The 17477-nt window shown below is 40.8% G+C and overlaps 2 protein-coding genes across 2 annotated transcripts; one reads left to right on the forward strand and one right to left on the reverse strand.

The window, feature by feature from the left end:
• Positions 1–1643: 1643 nt before the first annotated feature.
• LOC102720982 (pentatricopeptide repeat-containing protein At4g39952, mitochondrial) lies at positions 1644–8486 on the reverse strand. Its single transcript, XM_006653427.3, has 5 exons — positions 5487–8486; positions 5309–5350; positions 5044–5193; positions 4214–4359; positions 1644–3950 (listed from the first exon to the last, which is right to left on the reverse strand). Exon 1 carries the CDS (start codon positions 8484–8486, stop codon positions 6162–6164), a length of 2325 nt encoding a protein of 774 aa, XP_006653490.1. The 3' UTR covers positions 1644–3950; positions 4214–4359; positions 5044–5193; positions 5309–5350; positions 5487–6161.
• A 2715-nt stretch (positions 8487–11201) lies between these two features.
• On the forward strand, positions 11202–12058 carry LOC102714171 (heavy metal-associated isoprenylated plant protein 16-like). Its single transcript, XM_006652320.3, has 2 exons — positions 11202–11361; positions 11483–12058. The coding sequence occupies exons 1-2, from the start codon at positions 11356–11358 to the stop codon at positions 11822–11824; spliced, it is 348 nt and encodes a 115-aa protein (XP_006652383.2). The 5' UTR covers positions 11202–11355; the 3' UTR covers positions 11825–12058.
• Positions 12059–17477: the final 5419 nt, after the last annotated feature.

Genomic DNA, 17477 nt, shown 5'->3' on the forward strand with positions numbered 1-17477 from the left:
TTGACTATTTATCTTATTAATAAAACTTATATAATAATTATTATTTGTGGTGATGGATTTATTATTATATATAATTTAATTATATATTATGTTTTACGTATTTATATAAAACTTTTGAATAATGCCGGTCAAATATGTTTGTAGGATTGAATTCAACTTTTATAATACAGACGTAGTATATTTTTAGCTATGTAATCGTGTATGTGCCGGTACTTCCAGCCCACAAGATGCCTTATGAAACTTTTTTTTTATGTATGTGTGTGTTCGGTCTTTATGTGCACACATTTTCCTTTTGTGATAGTCGCTATACTTTACGAGAATTTTGTATGTGCATTTAGTAAGTTGTGCGTAACGATATCTTTGATTGTGACAATCGATTTTCTTTCGATCAGTTGCTAGACATTTTGTCCAGCTTTTGGGGCACAAGGATATCATGTGGAAAGGAAAAGGTGCATGGAACCTACTAGAAGGTTCTGTTTTCAATGTAACGGGATTATTAAGCGGCATAACAAACAATCATGTCTCCATCATTAACCTATTTTGTTTTCATAACGCGAGTTTTAAGCATTTCTTGTTTCCAGATGGATGAATTTTACTTTTTATCTTTCGTCGGGTTTCGCTTTTATCCTCGCTGCAAAACCAGATTACAACATGAACGGTACCTTTTGCAACTCTCTAATTTTTAGATTAAATAAATATCTTGAACTCTCGCTTCGATACTGAGAACAGCTGGTGCTAACGATTTAAGTACAATCAGTCTCATCTTTTTTCTTCTGTTAATACTTATAAGCAAATATTCAATTTTTTAACCTTAAATTTAGAGTTAATTTTGAGTTTTTTTCACCAAATTTTATTTTCCAGTCTTGGCTTTTAAATCACTAAGGCCATGTTTCTTTCAACTTGAAATTATTACAATCCAACTTATTGAGTTAGATTATAATAAGCTAGAGGACAATAAGCTGCGAGCTGTTTATTTCTTTAGATCATTAGAAACCCGAATTATTGAATTTGTATGGCTAAAGTTTATGCCCTCGACTATTTTTGGATACGCGGTGGTAGGTTAGGTAATTAATTAGAAGTAATTAAGGGTAGCGGGTTTTTTCATCTAATCTAATAATAAAAAAGCTTCCCTTAGTGACCTTACTCATTCAGATTATAATAAGCTATAAAAATAATCTACATATTTCTTTTGGCTTACTAATGATAAGCTAGATTATAATAATCTTAAGCTTTTATAAATTAACTTTTTTTACAAATACGTCGTTTGGTTTTTTCCATTCACGCAGTCCCTGTCATGAAATACCTTCGCTTGGTTCCTGCCATGCGTTTTCTTTTTATCACCAGAGGAAAATGATTTTGCTTGAAAAATATGGTTACATGCCCTTCCAATTGCTAACAACAGTCATGTAGACCTAGGAAGGTATTGACAGGTGCTCCCTCTAGACATAATTAAATAACGTTATAGACAAGTAATTAATAAAAAGTAGGCTAAAATATTTGTCTAAAACGATAAATAAAGATGACAGAGGTAGTATATACTTAGGGCCGGTTTAGGAGAGCTTTAGATTCTAAGAAGGAGCTGTTTGATAGCTGGCTTCTGAGAATCTAGAAAAACTTTGAAACCCAGCTTCTGGCTTCTTAGTTCATTTTTCAAAATCTGTAGCTACAAATTCTCATAAGAGCAAGTATAGTAATGCACAGTCAACTGGCGAAATAAACAGCCACATTATCAGAATCCAACATGGAGGAGTGAGAAATCGAGAGAGAAGGAAGCGGGCGATTCACGAGTCACTAGCTCACGACGCCATAACCAAGGCAAAATGTCCATTCTTTAGCCTGCCGCTGATGATTGAGCTGGCGGCCTTCTGCACCCATGGATCCCCTGCTCCCTTCCTCCCATGTTTCAACCTCTCTTCTCATAGATATACAACCACAATATATCCTTTAGGTCAGTCTCAATGTATAGTTTTATGGCAGTTACTAAGACTGTAAACTAGATAACAGAGCAAGATGCTATGAAACTCCTCTTTCGTCTCATAAAATTCCCTTATTTAATGACCCTACCAAATCAGCATTTTATTGATGTGACATCCTATTTAATGTGCAGGACACCCTCATAAAACATGCATTGAGATTGGCTTTACACATGCAAGCATTAATTGCTTAGATGTTTCAATTAGACAATCTATCGGCCAGCTTATAGCCAACCCATTATTTGGGTAAGTTTTTAGAGCGTTGATAAGTGACATGGCAATGGCTTTTAGCCCGCAGTTGGCTATCTTATTATCCTTGCTCTAAGTTATGGACCATTTGGATTCTGGCAGCTACAGCTTTTGGGAAAAATTGTAACTAGAAAAAGCTCCCCAAAGAGACCCTTAGTTGAGCTGTTGTACCTAATGATCGCCACTAAAATTACTTATACTTCTTAGGGAGAGAAGATGAGCTCCATTAACAGACGTCAAAAGCCATTCTCAATGCTCTTCCATGGCATGGAGCCTCAGGCCGTCACGGAGGAGAGAGAGCGCCACCCAGCCTAGTTGCGTTCCCCCGCAAACACTAGGCTCCTCGCGAAGAATCGCGCATCCCCGCCTCAAGCGCGGTGAAGCACATGCTAGGGTAGCGCACTGTAGGAGCTCACGTCCTCACCGTGTGGTCCGGGCGCGCATGGGAAAGAGTTGACGGAATCGCCAAGTCGTTGGCTTGAGGTGGCGACGGTTGACAACGACCCATCGAACTCCGTCCAGGCGACGAGCTCTTGGTGGGAGTGGCAGATCCAGCAAGTGGTGTCGCTTGGAAGACGACGGTGCCAAGTCGAACAACGAGTGGGCGCCGAAGAACGCCGCGTGCCTGCGGGTGGTGCTGCTGAGCCGACGGCCGACGCATCCGCCAGCCCACGCTCGGCCGACCGCCACGTCGACCTCCGCTAGCCGCCGCCCCAAGTTCTAGCTGCCTCCGTCCGCTGGCGCCGCGGCCGCGCTGACCTCCGCCTGTAGCTATCACCACAACTGGTGCCTCCACCGTCGCCGCGGCCCTCCCGACCTCCGCCCACACCTGGCGCCTCCGCCGTCGTCGTGGTCGTCCCAAACCTCCGCCAGCCGCCTCCCCGACCTCCGCCTGCAGCGGGCTCCGCTGCCCCAAGCGCCCGACACCGCCTCAAGCACCAACTGGATCTAGAACGAGGTGAGAGAGAGAAAGGAGGGAGCTGCGGAGAGAGGGAGGAGAGAGGAGGAATCTGTGGGACCTAGTTAAAAGCTACAGTGGGTCATATTTTAAGTGGCTTTCATCGTAAAACAAGTGGTCTCAGCAGTAGTTTCTACGGAGCATATGGGGGTATATACCCCCCACCGTGAATGCCCTGAGAACTGTAAAAGCAAGCTAGGCAAAGACTGCAAAATGCCAGTCGTTTAGTCCAGTTTCAGAAACAAGTTTATACACGAATTTGCCAAAGTTATCAGCAGAATTTTTTTAAAAAAAATCCGTTGTTACAGATAATGGAGATAGAGACCGCGTGCAGATTCACACTGATATAGTAGGTGGGTGCCCCTATTCCTATAGGCGTCATGTGCAGTTGTGCAATGCGAAGGAAAGTGACATTAAGACACCATGATCCTTTCCTCAATTAACCATTTGCCAGTCTAAAAAGAATTCCAGTGATAAGGCTCATAAAATCTTGTTTCCCTCTCGCAAAAAATATCTCATTTGCCTCAGTATTCTCTTTGGCGAGTGCATTGCAAAAAGAGTTGGTGCGCATATCCAAAAGTAGAGAGAGGGTGCGCACCAGAATATGCAGCGACTGTCGTTTGCACCAGTGAAGTGCTACCATCCCCGCTAGCTCGGATCAATGTGGTTAGGCGGTACCAAAAGTATGTGGAAATTTGGTATGATAACCTACCCTACCTCAAGCTCTCGCACGAGGCAGTAAGTAGCACGTCCTTCTACATGGGAAGTTCCTGTTCAGACGTAACAAGGGAGTTAGAGCAAGATAAGCATCATGCCAACATTATCCACAAATTCATGTTGAACAAATCAGAATTTAGTGATGAAGAACTAAACCTACAGCTAGATATAGGTTGGGTGATCTGCTAGGTTCCTCTTCAGGAATTTGAGAATGGATGATTGCTAGCTATATACATGCCAGTTAATGGAAAAATGTACTGCCAAGCGAGTAGATGAGATAGAGGTTATGTATATGTGCATGAGTTAAACATTTTACCTGAGCATTATAAAGATTCAAATGCATTAGCTGTTGAAAGAGAAGGAATCCATCTCAAGTAATGCATCACAAAGTGAAAGGGAGTGAGGCAATTGGATTTGTTGAACCTGTGAAAGACTTCGTTCCACTACGAAAAGACCATGAACCTGCCCACAGAAGAATCCATTCAAGATATAAGATAATTGAAGTGGAACCACTAAAAATGAGCTTCTATGAAATAATACTTGGTTCCACATTATATATGCCTGATAATCTGGAGATTAAACTACTGTATTAATTTTTGACGTGCTTTTTTTATGCGTGAGTAATGCATGAATTGTGATCATCTTCAAACATTGCAGTTCTTTTGCAATCAACAGTTGTAGCCACATGGCAGTTCTTATGAAAAATTGCGTAGTGTCAATAGTCATTGCCAAATAACATCGTGTCCAGTACAGTACCAATATACTAATTCAGTAAGCACCAACAGAAATCTACCATCGATAATCTCCTCAATGTTCCAGTCAGCTTGGTCCTCTATGAAGTAAACATTTCAGCATACGAGTCAACAAATTTCTCTTCTATGATACAGATGAAATCAAACACTGCAAGAAACAGAGTGATCCGAGAATCCAACCTTACATGGTTACACTACGGTTTGGGTACAAGGTATCTAGAGCGACATTGTATGGTTGTTTCAGAGCTTCAACATAACAAGGAAATTAGAACAAGTTCAGGTGGCAGAATAACAGAATGAAGTGATGAACAAACAAATCCTAGAGCAAAAATAAAATCAGAAACTTAACTCCTGAAGAACACAAGAAGTGGCACACTACTCACTACACATATACCTGTTGGTGGAAAATAAACTCCATGTGCACAGACGAGATAGGTTTTGGTGTTCAAGAGCACTTTGAACTTGTGTTTTATTAGCAGCATAGGCTGCTAAACATCAAACCCCCTCATCTTTTACCTCTAGAGCTCTTCAAATCAAAATTTCCCTGAACATTTAACGTACCCACAGGCAACAATTGCATTAGCAGTAGATAAAATGGGGTAACTCCTGCAGTAATGCATCAGAGTGAAAGGAAATATATGAAACTGAATTTTCCGTACCTGTAGAAGTCTTTAATCCACAGCAGAAGGTCCATTTTTAATCTGCCCAGAGAGCAAACATTCAAGGCATAAGACATTGAAGGTTGAAGCACAAAAGGACGAAATGATAATTTTAACAAAAAATGTAATATCACAGCAAATATATATGCCAGTGAAGTGATTTAGTGATTTAACATACCACAAGCCGCAGGACACAAAACTTCAGTATTCTGTTGTCTTAAAATTAACCATTTAGAACAACATAATGGTCCTTTCAGGAAACTGCACACAATGTTGCTGTGTCCACAGTCAAGCAAATATTCTGTGCAGCTCTATTTGCCAACATAATGTACCGATCAGCACAAAACAGAAATATGCTGCCATGATGCCACGACTGTCATGTTCCAGTCCACCTGACTCAGAGCTATGATGTAAGAACATAAGCATGTCTGCCACCTTTAGCTGAACCATGACAATTTTCTCTTTTATGATATGCTGCATAATATATTACTAATATTGTTCTCCACAAGCAACAGAGTAACCCTCTGCAAGGGCTCAACCTTTATGGTGGCAACAACATCAGGAAACTTATATTACATCCAACTCCCATGTCATGGTACCCTTTGGGCTTTGATCCTAAATTTTGATGGATTTACCAGTTCCCACACATTCCCTGTACTGTTAATTCATTCACCTAGAGACAAACAAAATGCACATATCCTCTGAACTTCTAAATCCAGACTGGTCAACGAGACAACACTGCCATTATATCAGCAGATTTTTCATCAACCTATAAGATGAGCATATCCATAGACAAGTGAACTAGATCACAACTACTCTTGAGGATCCAGGAAAAGGCATGGCCCAATTGAACTCATCCATAAATATCAACTGTGCTCCAACCTATATTCTTTTCTACTCCATAACTCTTCATCATGTCTCTTAGTCTCTCTATTTCGTCCCACTTCTCAGCACTACCATATGAATTTGACATCAAAATGTAGTACCCATCATTTCCTGGGTCAGAAGCAAACGCCTTTGTTGCAACCCGTAACCCCATTTCTAAATTGCCGTGCATTTTGCAGGCACCAAGTAAAGTTCCCCATATTCCACCATCAGGTTTTATTGGCATTGCAGAAACCATATCTTCTGCTTCTTCAAGATGGCCAGATTTCCCTAGGAGATCCACCATACAAGCATAGTGCTTCAGGTTAGGTTCAACGGAGTATTCCTCCATTCTAGTAAACAACTTCCTACCCTCATCAACAAGCCCTGCATGGCAGCAAGCAGATAACACGGCAAGAAAAGTGAGATTGTTAGGCTTAACATTTCCTCCTTCCATCATACTAAATAGTTTTAATGCTTGTTTTGCTTCACCATGCATCCCGTAGCCTGATATCATCACGTTCCAAGTAACAGTATCCCTTTCGAGCATGGAATCAAAGATTTCTCTGGCAATGTGAAGTTGCCCGCATTTCGTGTACATGTCAACAAGTGCTGTGCTAATTGATACATCACACTCCAAACCCATATCTTTCACATAAGAGTGCATGAGCTCTCCACGCTCCAATGCAACCAAATTGGCACAAGCTGAAATGACAGTGACCAAAGTTGTTGAGTTGGGTTTAACACCTTCGGTGAGCATCTGATCATACAAGAACAAAGCATCCTTTGAATACCCCAGGTGAGAGTAGCTGGAAATTAATGCATTCCACGTGACAACATCTGTTTTTGTTTTGATCAGATCAAATAATCTCAGTGCAAGCTCAAATTTTCCACACATTCCATACATGCTAATTAATGCATTTGCAACTGATGAATTTTCACCAATTAAGTGTTTGATTGAATAACAATGTGCTGATTGACCTGATCGTAGTCTGCCAAGCCTTGAACAAGAAGAAATTATAGAAACCAAACTGATGGTGTCACATTCAAGTTCATCCTTGGCTCTGAACTGCATTTCTCGATAAAACTCCAAGCATTTCAGATCAAGTCCAGCCTTGCAATAGGCTACGACCATTGAACTCCATGAGTCTGCATCTCGTTGATGCAACATTTTGAAAACTGCGCCTGCAATATCAACTTGTTTGCACTTTGCATACATCGAGATCAAAGCATTGCCAATCAAAACACTATTTCCAAAGTTTCTCCTCACTAAAGCTGCATGGAATGCCTTCCCTCTACGCACACTAGCATTATTACCCAACCCTGCTAGTAAACAACTAATAACAACCTCGTCTGGTTGCAGACCAGACTCCTCCATGTCCAGGAACAACTCCACGGCCTTCTCAACATGGCCTCTCCTACAGTATGCTCCAATCAAGCTGGTCCAGGAAACCAAATCTTTCTCCGGCAACTCTGGGAACAAAATCCATGCATCCTCAGTGCGGTCGCACTTCGTGTACATAGAAAAAAGCGATGAAACCACCAACGGGCAGTGTCCAAATGCGGACTTCACCCCATACCCATGCAAGCACCTCCCAGCACACTGTTCCCCTAGCACCCCGCAGGCCTCCAACCCACTCTCCATTGTCCGTGAGTTTGGCCTCGCCCCGCCATCACCTGCAGACCTAACCATTCGCACCAAGTAGCTCAGTCCATCCCCGCACTCCCCGTTACGCACGCACCCGGAGATCACGGCGGTCCACGCGACCACGTCCGTCTCGGGCATTTCGTCGAACAACCTCACGGCATCGCGGACGCTGCCGCACCTGGCGTACATGTGCACCAGCGACGACGCGACGGCGACGGAACCATCACCCTCCAGGAGGCCAAACCTGACGGAGCACGCGTGGACGGCGGCGCCTACCTGGAGGGCGCCGAGCTCCGCGGCGGCGGAGGCGACGAGGGGCGCGGTGAAGCGGGAGGGACGCGCTCCCGAGGCGCGCATGCGGCGGTGCGCGGAGAGCACGGAGGCGAAGTCGGAGGCGCGGTGGTGGGATCGGAGAAGGGAGTTCCAGAGGAAGGTGTCCGGGCAGGGTGAGGCGGCGAACGCGAGCGCGGCGAGGCCGGGGCGGCCGGCGGAGGAGTAGGCGGAGACGAGCTTGGCGGCGAAGTCGGGGCGCGAGGAGAGACCGGAGGTGACGGCGAGCGCGTGGAGGCCGGGAAGCGAAGGGAGCGGCGGGGAGGGCGAGGCGAGGAAGCGGTGGAGTGCCGCGATCGGAGACGGGGTTTGGGGAAGAGGGCGAGTTGGCGGCATTTGTTCGCCTGTTCGAAAGCTCGGTATTATTGTAGCTGCCTTACATACACGACAGGAACAATGTCTCCGAAAAATTGCAACGGAAAATAGGAGAAACTATGCATCACGCTCGTGATTTTAGAGAGAAATCGGGCGAATGTCTTTAACTTCGTATCCGTGTTAAGGGTTTATTTGGTTTATGGCTAAGCTTTCGATGTCCAACTTTAGTAAAGTGTAGCATATCATAGCGTGGCGAAGAAATAAGCACGTAATTAGGTAAAATATACTCTTTTCAATACTCCATTCACCCGAAAAAATCTCACATATAATGTATTCATTCTAAAATATAAAACGTAACTTTACTTGTACCATAATATAAGGCGTATATAAGTATGTATTAATTAACACATATCTCTCATCTAAATTTGATTTACTTTAAATTCTTTACCAACAAAACGTCTAGCCACGTTGCATGCACATTTAAATAGTGATGTGGTTATAACTCTTCTTAGTTTTTTTAGTGTTAGTGGCACTATATATTTTGGACGGATAGAATGTGTATATATATATATATATATATATATATATATATATATATATATATATATATATATATATAAAGCTACAAATAATGGAATGCACTTCACTTTTTAAAACCTGATACAATTACCTCCTACCTTTTAAATGTTCAGTATATCTGCGTCCGATTTAAGTCCATAGAAAAATAAACAGTTATATCTCTTTTGCTTCTACTCGTACTTATAAGCTAAACTTTAAATTTAGAGTAGATTTCAGTGGTTTCTTCTCGTAATTTATTTTTTCATTCTTAACTTTTTAATCGCTAAGAATACGGATATAAACACAAATTATTTTGTATTTATAAATATATCATTTAGCTTTTTAACAAAACCAATCAAACACCCCAAAAGTTTTTACATAGCCTGATAAAGTACTCCATAGCTGGCTAGCGTGGGTCGTCTCGTACTCTTGTTGGCTAGGCCCAATTCATCAACTTCTCGGGTCACCCCCACGCGACTTCGCAAGTCCCCCCTCGTGTGAATTTTTCGAATCTTTTTATTTATTTATTAAATAATTTATAAATTTAATTTGTATTTTAAAAAATCACAAACCAATCTCCTGCCACTTTTTCCAGAGAGTGGAAAGATGACGTGGCAAACGGTCACCTGGCTGCGAGCAACGGTCACAAATGGCGGCCTAGGCATTTTTGCATTTAGCCCCTTACCGTCCTCTGTAAGGGCGGCAAGGGAGAAAATGAAAAAGCACAGCCCAGCCAAGAGGTGAGGAAGGTAGGACGATAATTTTACAAAAACCCTGAGGGCGAAAAGGAGCTAAACGTAAAATCGCTAAACCACCGCAGCTAGGTAAGTGCTTACTATGGATCCGCCCCTAAAAGGCGAAAACTTGCTCGATGGCAGTTTTGTTTTAATATTGGACGACATTGCTTGATAATTTAAGTAATAGGTTCTTCAAGTAGCGTGATAACCATATGACAAGGCCACTTTCGTTGTGTATATCCCAATATCAGTACTCCTAAAAAAAGAATAGTAGTGGTAGTGATGCAACACTTACCTCACCTATTTTTTGAAATAAAAAATAATTTAGACCTATATATGAAATTATTTTTATTAATTTTACTTCAATAAGATGCTAATAATATTTTTAATAAAAATCTTATTGTAACATATGACCAATATGCTAGTTAGACAAAAAAAATAATTAAGCGGTACAAACTGATCCATAGCCATAAGAGTCACAGTAGTAGCAGGCTAGCAGCACAGTTGAGCACTTGAGCTCTACTGGGAATAATTGTGTCGTGTCCGTCATTAAGTCCCCCGTGTGTTAGCTCGGCCGGGCTTTTTCGGATCACAGGAATTTTACAGAAAACAGTTCAATTCTTTCAATTTTTTCTCTAAAAATCCTTCGAACCGAGCAGACCCTAAACTGAATTGCCGCCGCAGCCGCCACCCTGGAAACAACTGAACTTTTGCTCACGGACGGCTCAGATACTATTGATCGTCGTCAAGAACCAAGTCAATTCGTCGGCTCATGCAGACTAAGGTGGTGTTTAGGACGACAGATTTATTTTTAGTTCCTTGTCCCATCGAATGTTTGACCGTTTATTATAAATAGTAAACGTAGACTATTAATAGAACTCATCTATAATCTTGGACTAATTCGCGAGACGAATCTATTGAGCCTAATTAATCTATGATTAGCCTATGTGATGCTATAGTAAACATGCTCTAATTATAGATTAATTAGGCTTAAAAAATTCGTCTCGTGGATTACCACTTATTTATGAAATTAGTTTCTTTATTAATCTATATTTAATACTTTAAATTAGTGTGCAAACATCCGATGTGACATGGGCTAAACAACCCCTAAAATCACCGAAACCCGTCAACCCGTACGTCCGACTAGCTCGAGACCCCTGATCCCTAACAAATAGCGCGTTCCGTGTTAGATCGAGTTGAATTGTTTAGTTTGGGGGTGCTTAGTTAGCTGCGTCGAATGTTCTTAATTACGTCGTCGCCGTTTGTTTAGTTTTAAGCTAGTCTTCTGTGCCGATCAGGATCAGCTAGCAGTAGAGGCGCAGGCGCGGCTTTGCCTTTGCGTGCTTCGCGCTATATAAGTGCCCCCCAGCGTGGCCCTTCTCCCCACTGCTAAAAAGCCCAGAATCGCAACGAACTGAGAGGTAGCTTCAGCGTTCGAGCTCTCTCGCTCGATCCTAGCGGCCAGCGTGCTGCGTCTGCATTGCAAACGACCAATTCGACGTTTTGGTCTCTTGTCCGATCGATCGATAATCCGATAGATATATATATATATATATATATATATCGTTGGCATATCACTGTACGACGCGATCAACATGAAGGTGAGGGGACTGTTCGACTGATTTGCTTAATTTGAGCGTTTCTGAAAGCCGAGGCATGCATGCGGGCTGATCGATCATGACGGCGTATTTTTTTCTTGGCGTTGTTGAACGAACAATGCAGCAAAAGATCGTGATCAAGGTGAGCATGCCGTGCGAGAAGAGCAGGTCCAAGGGCATGGCGCTGGTGGCGAGGGTGTCCGGCGTGAGCTCGGTGGAGGTGACCGGCGACTGCAGGGACCGGCTGCAGGTGGTCGGCGACGGCGTGGACCCGGTCTGCCTGGTCCACTGCCTCCGCAAGAAGGTCGGCCACGCCGAGATCGTGCAGGTGGAGGAGGTGAAGGCGGAGGAGAAGAAGCCCGAGCCCCCCAAGCCCGTGCCGTGCTACTACCCTCCTCCCTCCTGCTACTACGGCCACCACCAGGTGGTCGCCTGCGAGGAGCCGAGCCCCTGCTCCATCATGTAATTAATCACCAGACACCGATCGATTTTTTTTTTTGCACTGGTTTCTTCGTCAATTACGTACACTTACAGATCATCGAGTGAATGAATTGAATCATATCAAGCAATTGAAAATGTCGAATCGTATCCTCCAGAGAGAGAAAATTCACAGCACGATTATCTGCGTCCTCGTGAAGTTCGGACAGGGACGTGATTTTTTGTAAAGAAAAAGGCATGATATAGTATTATCATGACGAAAAACCGCTCAAAACCACGAAAAAACCATAATAGTCCTGTTTCAGAGTGCAGAGCGGTGACGTAAACACTGGTACTAGCTTGCTTTCCAGCTCAATCAATCTCAAATTATTACCAACGTGCGTGTAAACAAACGTCGCTTGGAAATAATACAGCAACGTATCGGTGCCATAGAGAAATTTGGCATATTATCAGTGTAATCGACAAGTGTTGTTGTTCAGTCCTGCACTCCTACAGACACGGACCGGCATAGAGAAATTTGGCATTTTTGTTGGATTGGTTCCTCTTTTTTTTTCCTCACCCTGTCCACATCGATCTTCTTATTTTGGATTTATTTAAAGTACACTGGAATAAATATGGGTTGTTCATTTTACTACATCCGACGGAAGATATGTATTCCTACTACACTCAGTAGATAACGTAGTAAGGGTAGTAAAAGGATATTTGCGGAATGAAAGCAAATGGCATCACAGTAAATATTTAGTTGATGGATGACTTAATTAGTCTGGGAGGAGCCCTCGCCGTCGACGACGTCGCTCTTCCCGAATAGTCTCTAGTCCGGCTGTACCGGCCACCACAAAGCTCCCTCATGACCATACTGCCAACCCCCACCCCTTCCGCCGTAGTCCAGCCTCCTGACCAAGAACATCAAGCCTCTCCCTCGTTCGTTGCCGTCGCCTCGTCGGAGATAGACTCATCGAGAAGTTCCTACAGTTCGAGAATGTGATCCCCTGCAAGATGCCCTTCGAGGGCACTATGCCACTTGCCTTTCGCAGCATTGCCGAGCGGGTCCCTGCCACACGCCTCGCCTGCTCGCCATGCACGGATCGGCTAAGAAATGCGTGATCTCGCTGCATGCGATTGGTGTTAATCTTAGTGTCAACGGTAGCACCAGTGCAGTGGTGGAGCTACTGGAGTAGCAGCGCCGACGTGCCGTGTGCACACGACGGCCAGGAGGATGAGAAGCGGGCGGCGTGTTGTGACTATAGTAGCACAATTACCAATTTGTCTTTCTATCTCACTTAAGCAAATTACTAAGATAGCTATCAAAATCAACGGTGTGATTAACTCCTGCTACACTACTACCCCTCCTAGTGGGAGGTACAGTAAAATGACCCTTTTTTTTTGAGGCAGTCCACATCGATCTTGGGAGGAAAAATATATTGCAATTTGCGAAATCCTGAAGAGAGAAATTTAAATTGTAAGCAAATTTCAATCAAGCTGGAGTCGAAACGAAAATAAACCAAAATCTGAATAAATTCAAACATATGTGATTTTTTTGTTAGCTCAGAAATATTTCTGGACTCTCCGAGATATGGGATTCTGAAACTATGAGAAACTGATCTATATATGCTGAATGGATAAAACACCAGAGCATCCACATTTTGGCTTTTATTTATGCTTATAAACCAAAATTTAAATTTACAATCTTAAATTTGTAGGTGATTTTAATTTTTTAGTATAGTTTATTTTTAGCTTTTGTTTTAAAATCACTATGAACACGTATATAAAAAAAATCTATTCATAATTTAGTATAGTTTATTTTTAGCTTTTCTATTTATAAATATGTCGTTTGATTTTTTTATTTAAAAACTGAAAAAATGACCAAGAACAGAAAGTATGGTGGGGGTAAAAAAAACTTGATTAATGTATGGTGGTAAACCAACTACCATACATGAACGCCCTCTTCTTTTATTCCCCCGAGTACAAACATGGCTACAGCACTTCCTGTGCAAGCTGATCCTCAAATTGATCCTACTAGTCCGGAATCCGGATAAGGGCATCTTCGTGCTTCAATAGGTACTTGTGAGAGAGAACCAGTTTTTTCTTGCTCAAAGCTGATTAATGAGATACTAAGTTGCTAATCTTGTGGAGCCGATGCTTCCGTAGGCATCGATGCCATAAGATGCTTAAATCACGTCCGCGTCTTGTACTGAATTGGTTGTTGTGACAAACCAACAAATTTTAGCACATGTTGTAGCCCTCTTTGTTGTGAGAAGGAGCTCTTAAATAAGCTGCTTGTTTTTTCTTTCTATAAGCATCCATATTAATAATAACCGAAGTCATGTAGTGGGGATATGTAAGCCTATGGGTAATGTAACACATATATCAGTCATCATGTCATGGTGAACAGTAAGGTAAGAGGAACCCTCGCTAGTTCTAGCATATCAAATGCTATAAGGTAGTATCTAAAGTCAGATGATTGTGTCATTTTAAGATATTTAGATTCTTATAATTTGTTTCTGTAAATTACAAAAAGAATCTCCAGCATACTTGAAGATGTATTTGTGTTTGATCCAGACATACCCATTTGTATTTGTGTATTGACATTTGAACTCCGATGTCACTACTTCTAATTTTTTAAGGTTTGTTCGGTTTAGAGAAATTTGAACACGTGTATCAAAAAAATGGAGGAATAGGAGTACATGCACATGCCAAACCAAAGAATTTTTTTAAGGGTTAGAGTGAATGAACCTTTTTTTTTGTCTCAATAACTTGTATGAAAGAAAATTTTCATTGATTTTTCATACTTCATTCATACAGATGACTCATAAGAATTAATCCTTAAAAATCCAAATCATTTGTTTTCCTTCAAACTGAACAAGTCATTGCTCCCTCTGTGTAAAATAAGTTCATATTTGACGTATCTTGTTCATCTCAAAATAAATTTAGAGCAATTATTACGTCGGAGCTTACAAAAATAGGAAACAAGTGTATTACTTTTGTTCTTAAATGTAAAGAGATTCCGGAGATGAATTTAAATAAAAACTCGTTTAGATTTATTCCAACCCTTATGGAGGTGGTATTGGAGTAGATAAAGTAGGGATAAGTGTACTGCGATTTGATAAAGTGAAAGTTATGTTAGCCTTTTTATTTTTTATTGATGGATGTAGGATGGTAAATAATAGAGTTATTTTAAGACGAACGAAGTATATAATTTTAGACATGCATTATATCATGACTACTAAAATAAAATCCGTGCCTTGTTCTACGGTCATACCGACCTTCTACTGCTTGTCTGAAAGCCATACGTCATGACATGCACATATATACGGTTCGTTTTCGCCAAGATACCTTTTTTTTTTTTCCAAAAGAGCGTATTCCTACTCCATTTCGTGTCCAGTTGGCTGCTTCGTCCAGTAATTCACCCGATCTTTTCATTTTTTTTTATACTTAAAAGCCAATATTTGAATTTTCAATCGCTAATTTTGGGGTTTCATCGAAGTTTATTTTCTAACATTAGATTTTAGATGAATACAATATAAAAAATTTATCCACAAATTATTTTTTGTTTAAAAATATATCGTTTAGTTTTTTTTAATAAAAAGAACCCAGTATAACTAATAAGTAGTGTCCAGATAGGTTGAAAGGCACAGCCAGTTTTCCAGTTTGTAAACAGGTCATTGTCTTCGTATATTTAAGTTCAGAGACATGTGATTTCAGACTAATTCAGCGCTGACCACATCACCATCAAATCCATCAAAAGACAGAATAAACCGACAATAGTTATATAAGTCAAGTAATTTAATTAACATAGCAAGTTGAATTATTTATGGGTGGTAATTAATGTCACGTAAAGCTGGAAGTTGGCAACTTTCACTCCATATTTTTGATTCTGCTGTTGCTTATAAGCAACGATTTGAATAACCTTAAATTTTAACGTGATTTTGAATTTTTCGCCGAAGTTTATTTTTAGCTTAAGCTTTTAGATCATTAAAAATACATATATAGAAATTTTATTTATAAATTATTTTTTATTTTGTAAATACGCCGTTTCCGATCACCGCTCTTGTACTTAGCTTTGTACGGGTTCGCACCGAAGGTTGCCGTGTCCATATTTTGCAGCTTCTGATTTCTGAAGTACTTAAAAGGGAGTGTCCATGTAAATTCGCATACGCTAAGGATTAAAAGGGAGTGCTTGGAGCACTAATAAGATTTTAGTGCTGTACAGTTCCCTTGTACTTAGCCATAAGGAATCAAAAACGAATTACTCGACTCTCCATGTTGTATATGAGTCGGTCATTCTGGGCGTGTTGAAAAAGGTAACTTCTCTTTACAAGGTGCATGTTAGGTTATCGCTTTTTTCGCCTTGGTTTCCAAGTCATCAATTTCTTGTTTATGATTCTGTTGAGAGTTCTGCAGTCTTAACATTATAATGATTCACACGTAGCTTTAGCTGGATATAATGATTCGAATCACACCCCTGACAAAATAGGGGGTGTTTAGATTGAGAAAATTTTTGGGAAAAATATCACGTCAAATGTTTGACCGAATATCGAAAGGGGTTTTCAGATACGAATAAAAAAATGAATTTCACGGCTAGACTAGAAACCGCGAGACGAATCTTTTGAGCTTAATTAATCCGTCATCAGCACATGTTGGTTACTGTAGCACTTATGGCTAATCATGGACTAATTAGGTTTAAAAAATTCGTCTCAACATTTCTTCTGTAACTGTGCAATTAGTTTTTTGGTTCATCTATATTTAATGCTTTATTTAGACGTCCAAAAATTCGATGCGATGTTTTTGGAAAAAAATTTAGAAACTAGACAAGACCTAAATGTCAACAATCAATGAAGTAACATATCACCCTTATAGTTTTGTAGTACCTTTTTCCCTGTTCAATCTGTACCTTTTTTTCTCTCAATTTTCTCTCAGTTGTCTAGTGCAACTTGCATGCTAGCTTTCGCAAAACAAGTCCAAGTGTCAAAGTAGTAGTCAGAGCGTCAGACTGGTAACTAACCCTCCAGGAAATTGTTAACAAAGACGAAGAGATGCAGCACTCAGACGAACAATAGTGCAACAATTCAAGAACAAATGCAAATAAAAAGAATCAACGGTGGTTTATCTCTTCAAATCCAACACGCTTTCTACGGTGTACCGCGTGCAACAAAAGCAAATCTTCGGAAAGGCAAGTCGTAAACTACGACTAATAAACCTGCGGTTAGTGATGTCCGGGCTGTTTGAGTGGCTATCTAACTGCTCAGAACCTTCTCGTTAGATCAAGCCTCTGTTTTTGTTTCGGCTTATAATCTGGATTATAAAAATAATTAAAACAAACCACTAAATTAATATATGAGTTTATTATAATCTAGAACTAATATTATTGTAATCTAATAATCTCTTTTAACGATGCTTTTTTTTATTATTTAGTGGCTAATAAGGACCCACTACCCTTAGCTAGGTGCTTAATTTAATTACACTTCTTATTATATATTACCTACTTCGGTTTATAATAAATCAGTTTATTGTAATATGTCTAAATAATCTAGATTATAATTATCTTAAATTAAAATAAACAGAGCCTCTTATCCTTAATTAGTAAGCAAAGGATATTCCTTGGGCCTACGTCAAGAGACCGTACAATTTAAAGGAGAATAAGCTAAGAATGTCCTGTCCTCATAGTTGCATCGCTACCAACT

Source organism: Oryza brachyantha, chromosome 4 (assembly GCF_000231095.2).
Source record: "Oryza brachyantha chromosome 4, ObraRS2, whole genome shotgun sequence".
In the NCBI taxonomy this organism is placed as follows: Eukaryota; Viridiplantae; Streptophyta; class Magnoliopsida; order Poales; family Poaceae; genus Oryza; species Oryza brachyantha.

Excerpts from the sequence above, each read along its gene's own strand:
- LOC102720982 (XM_006653427.3), bottom strand. The coding sequence starts at position 8,486 with ATGCCGCCAACTCGCCCTCTTCCCCAAACCCCGTCTCCGATCGCGGCA.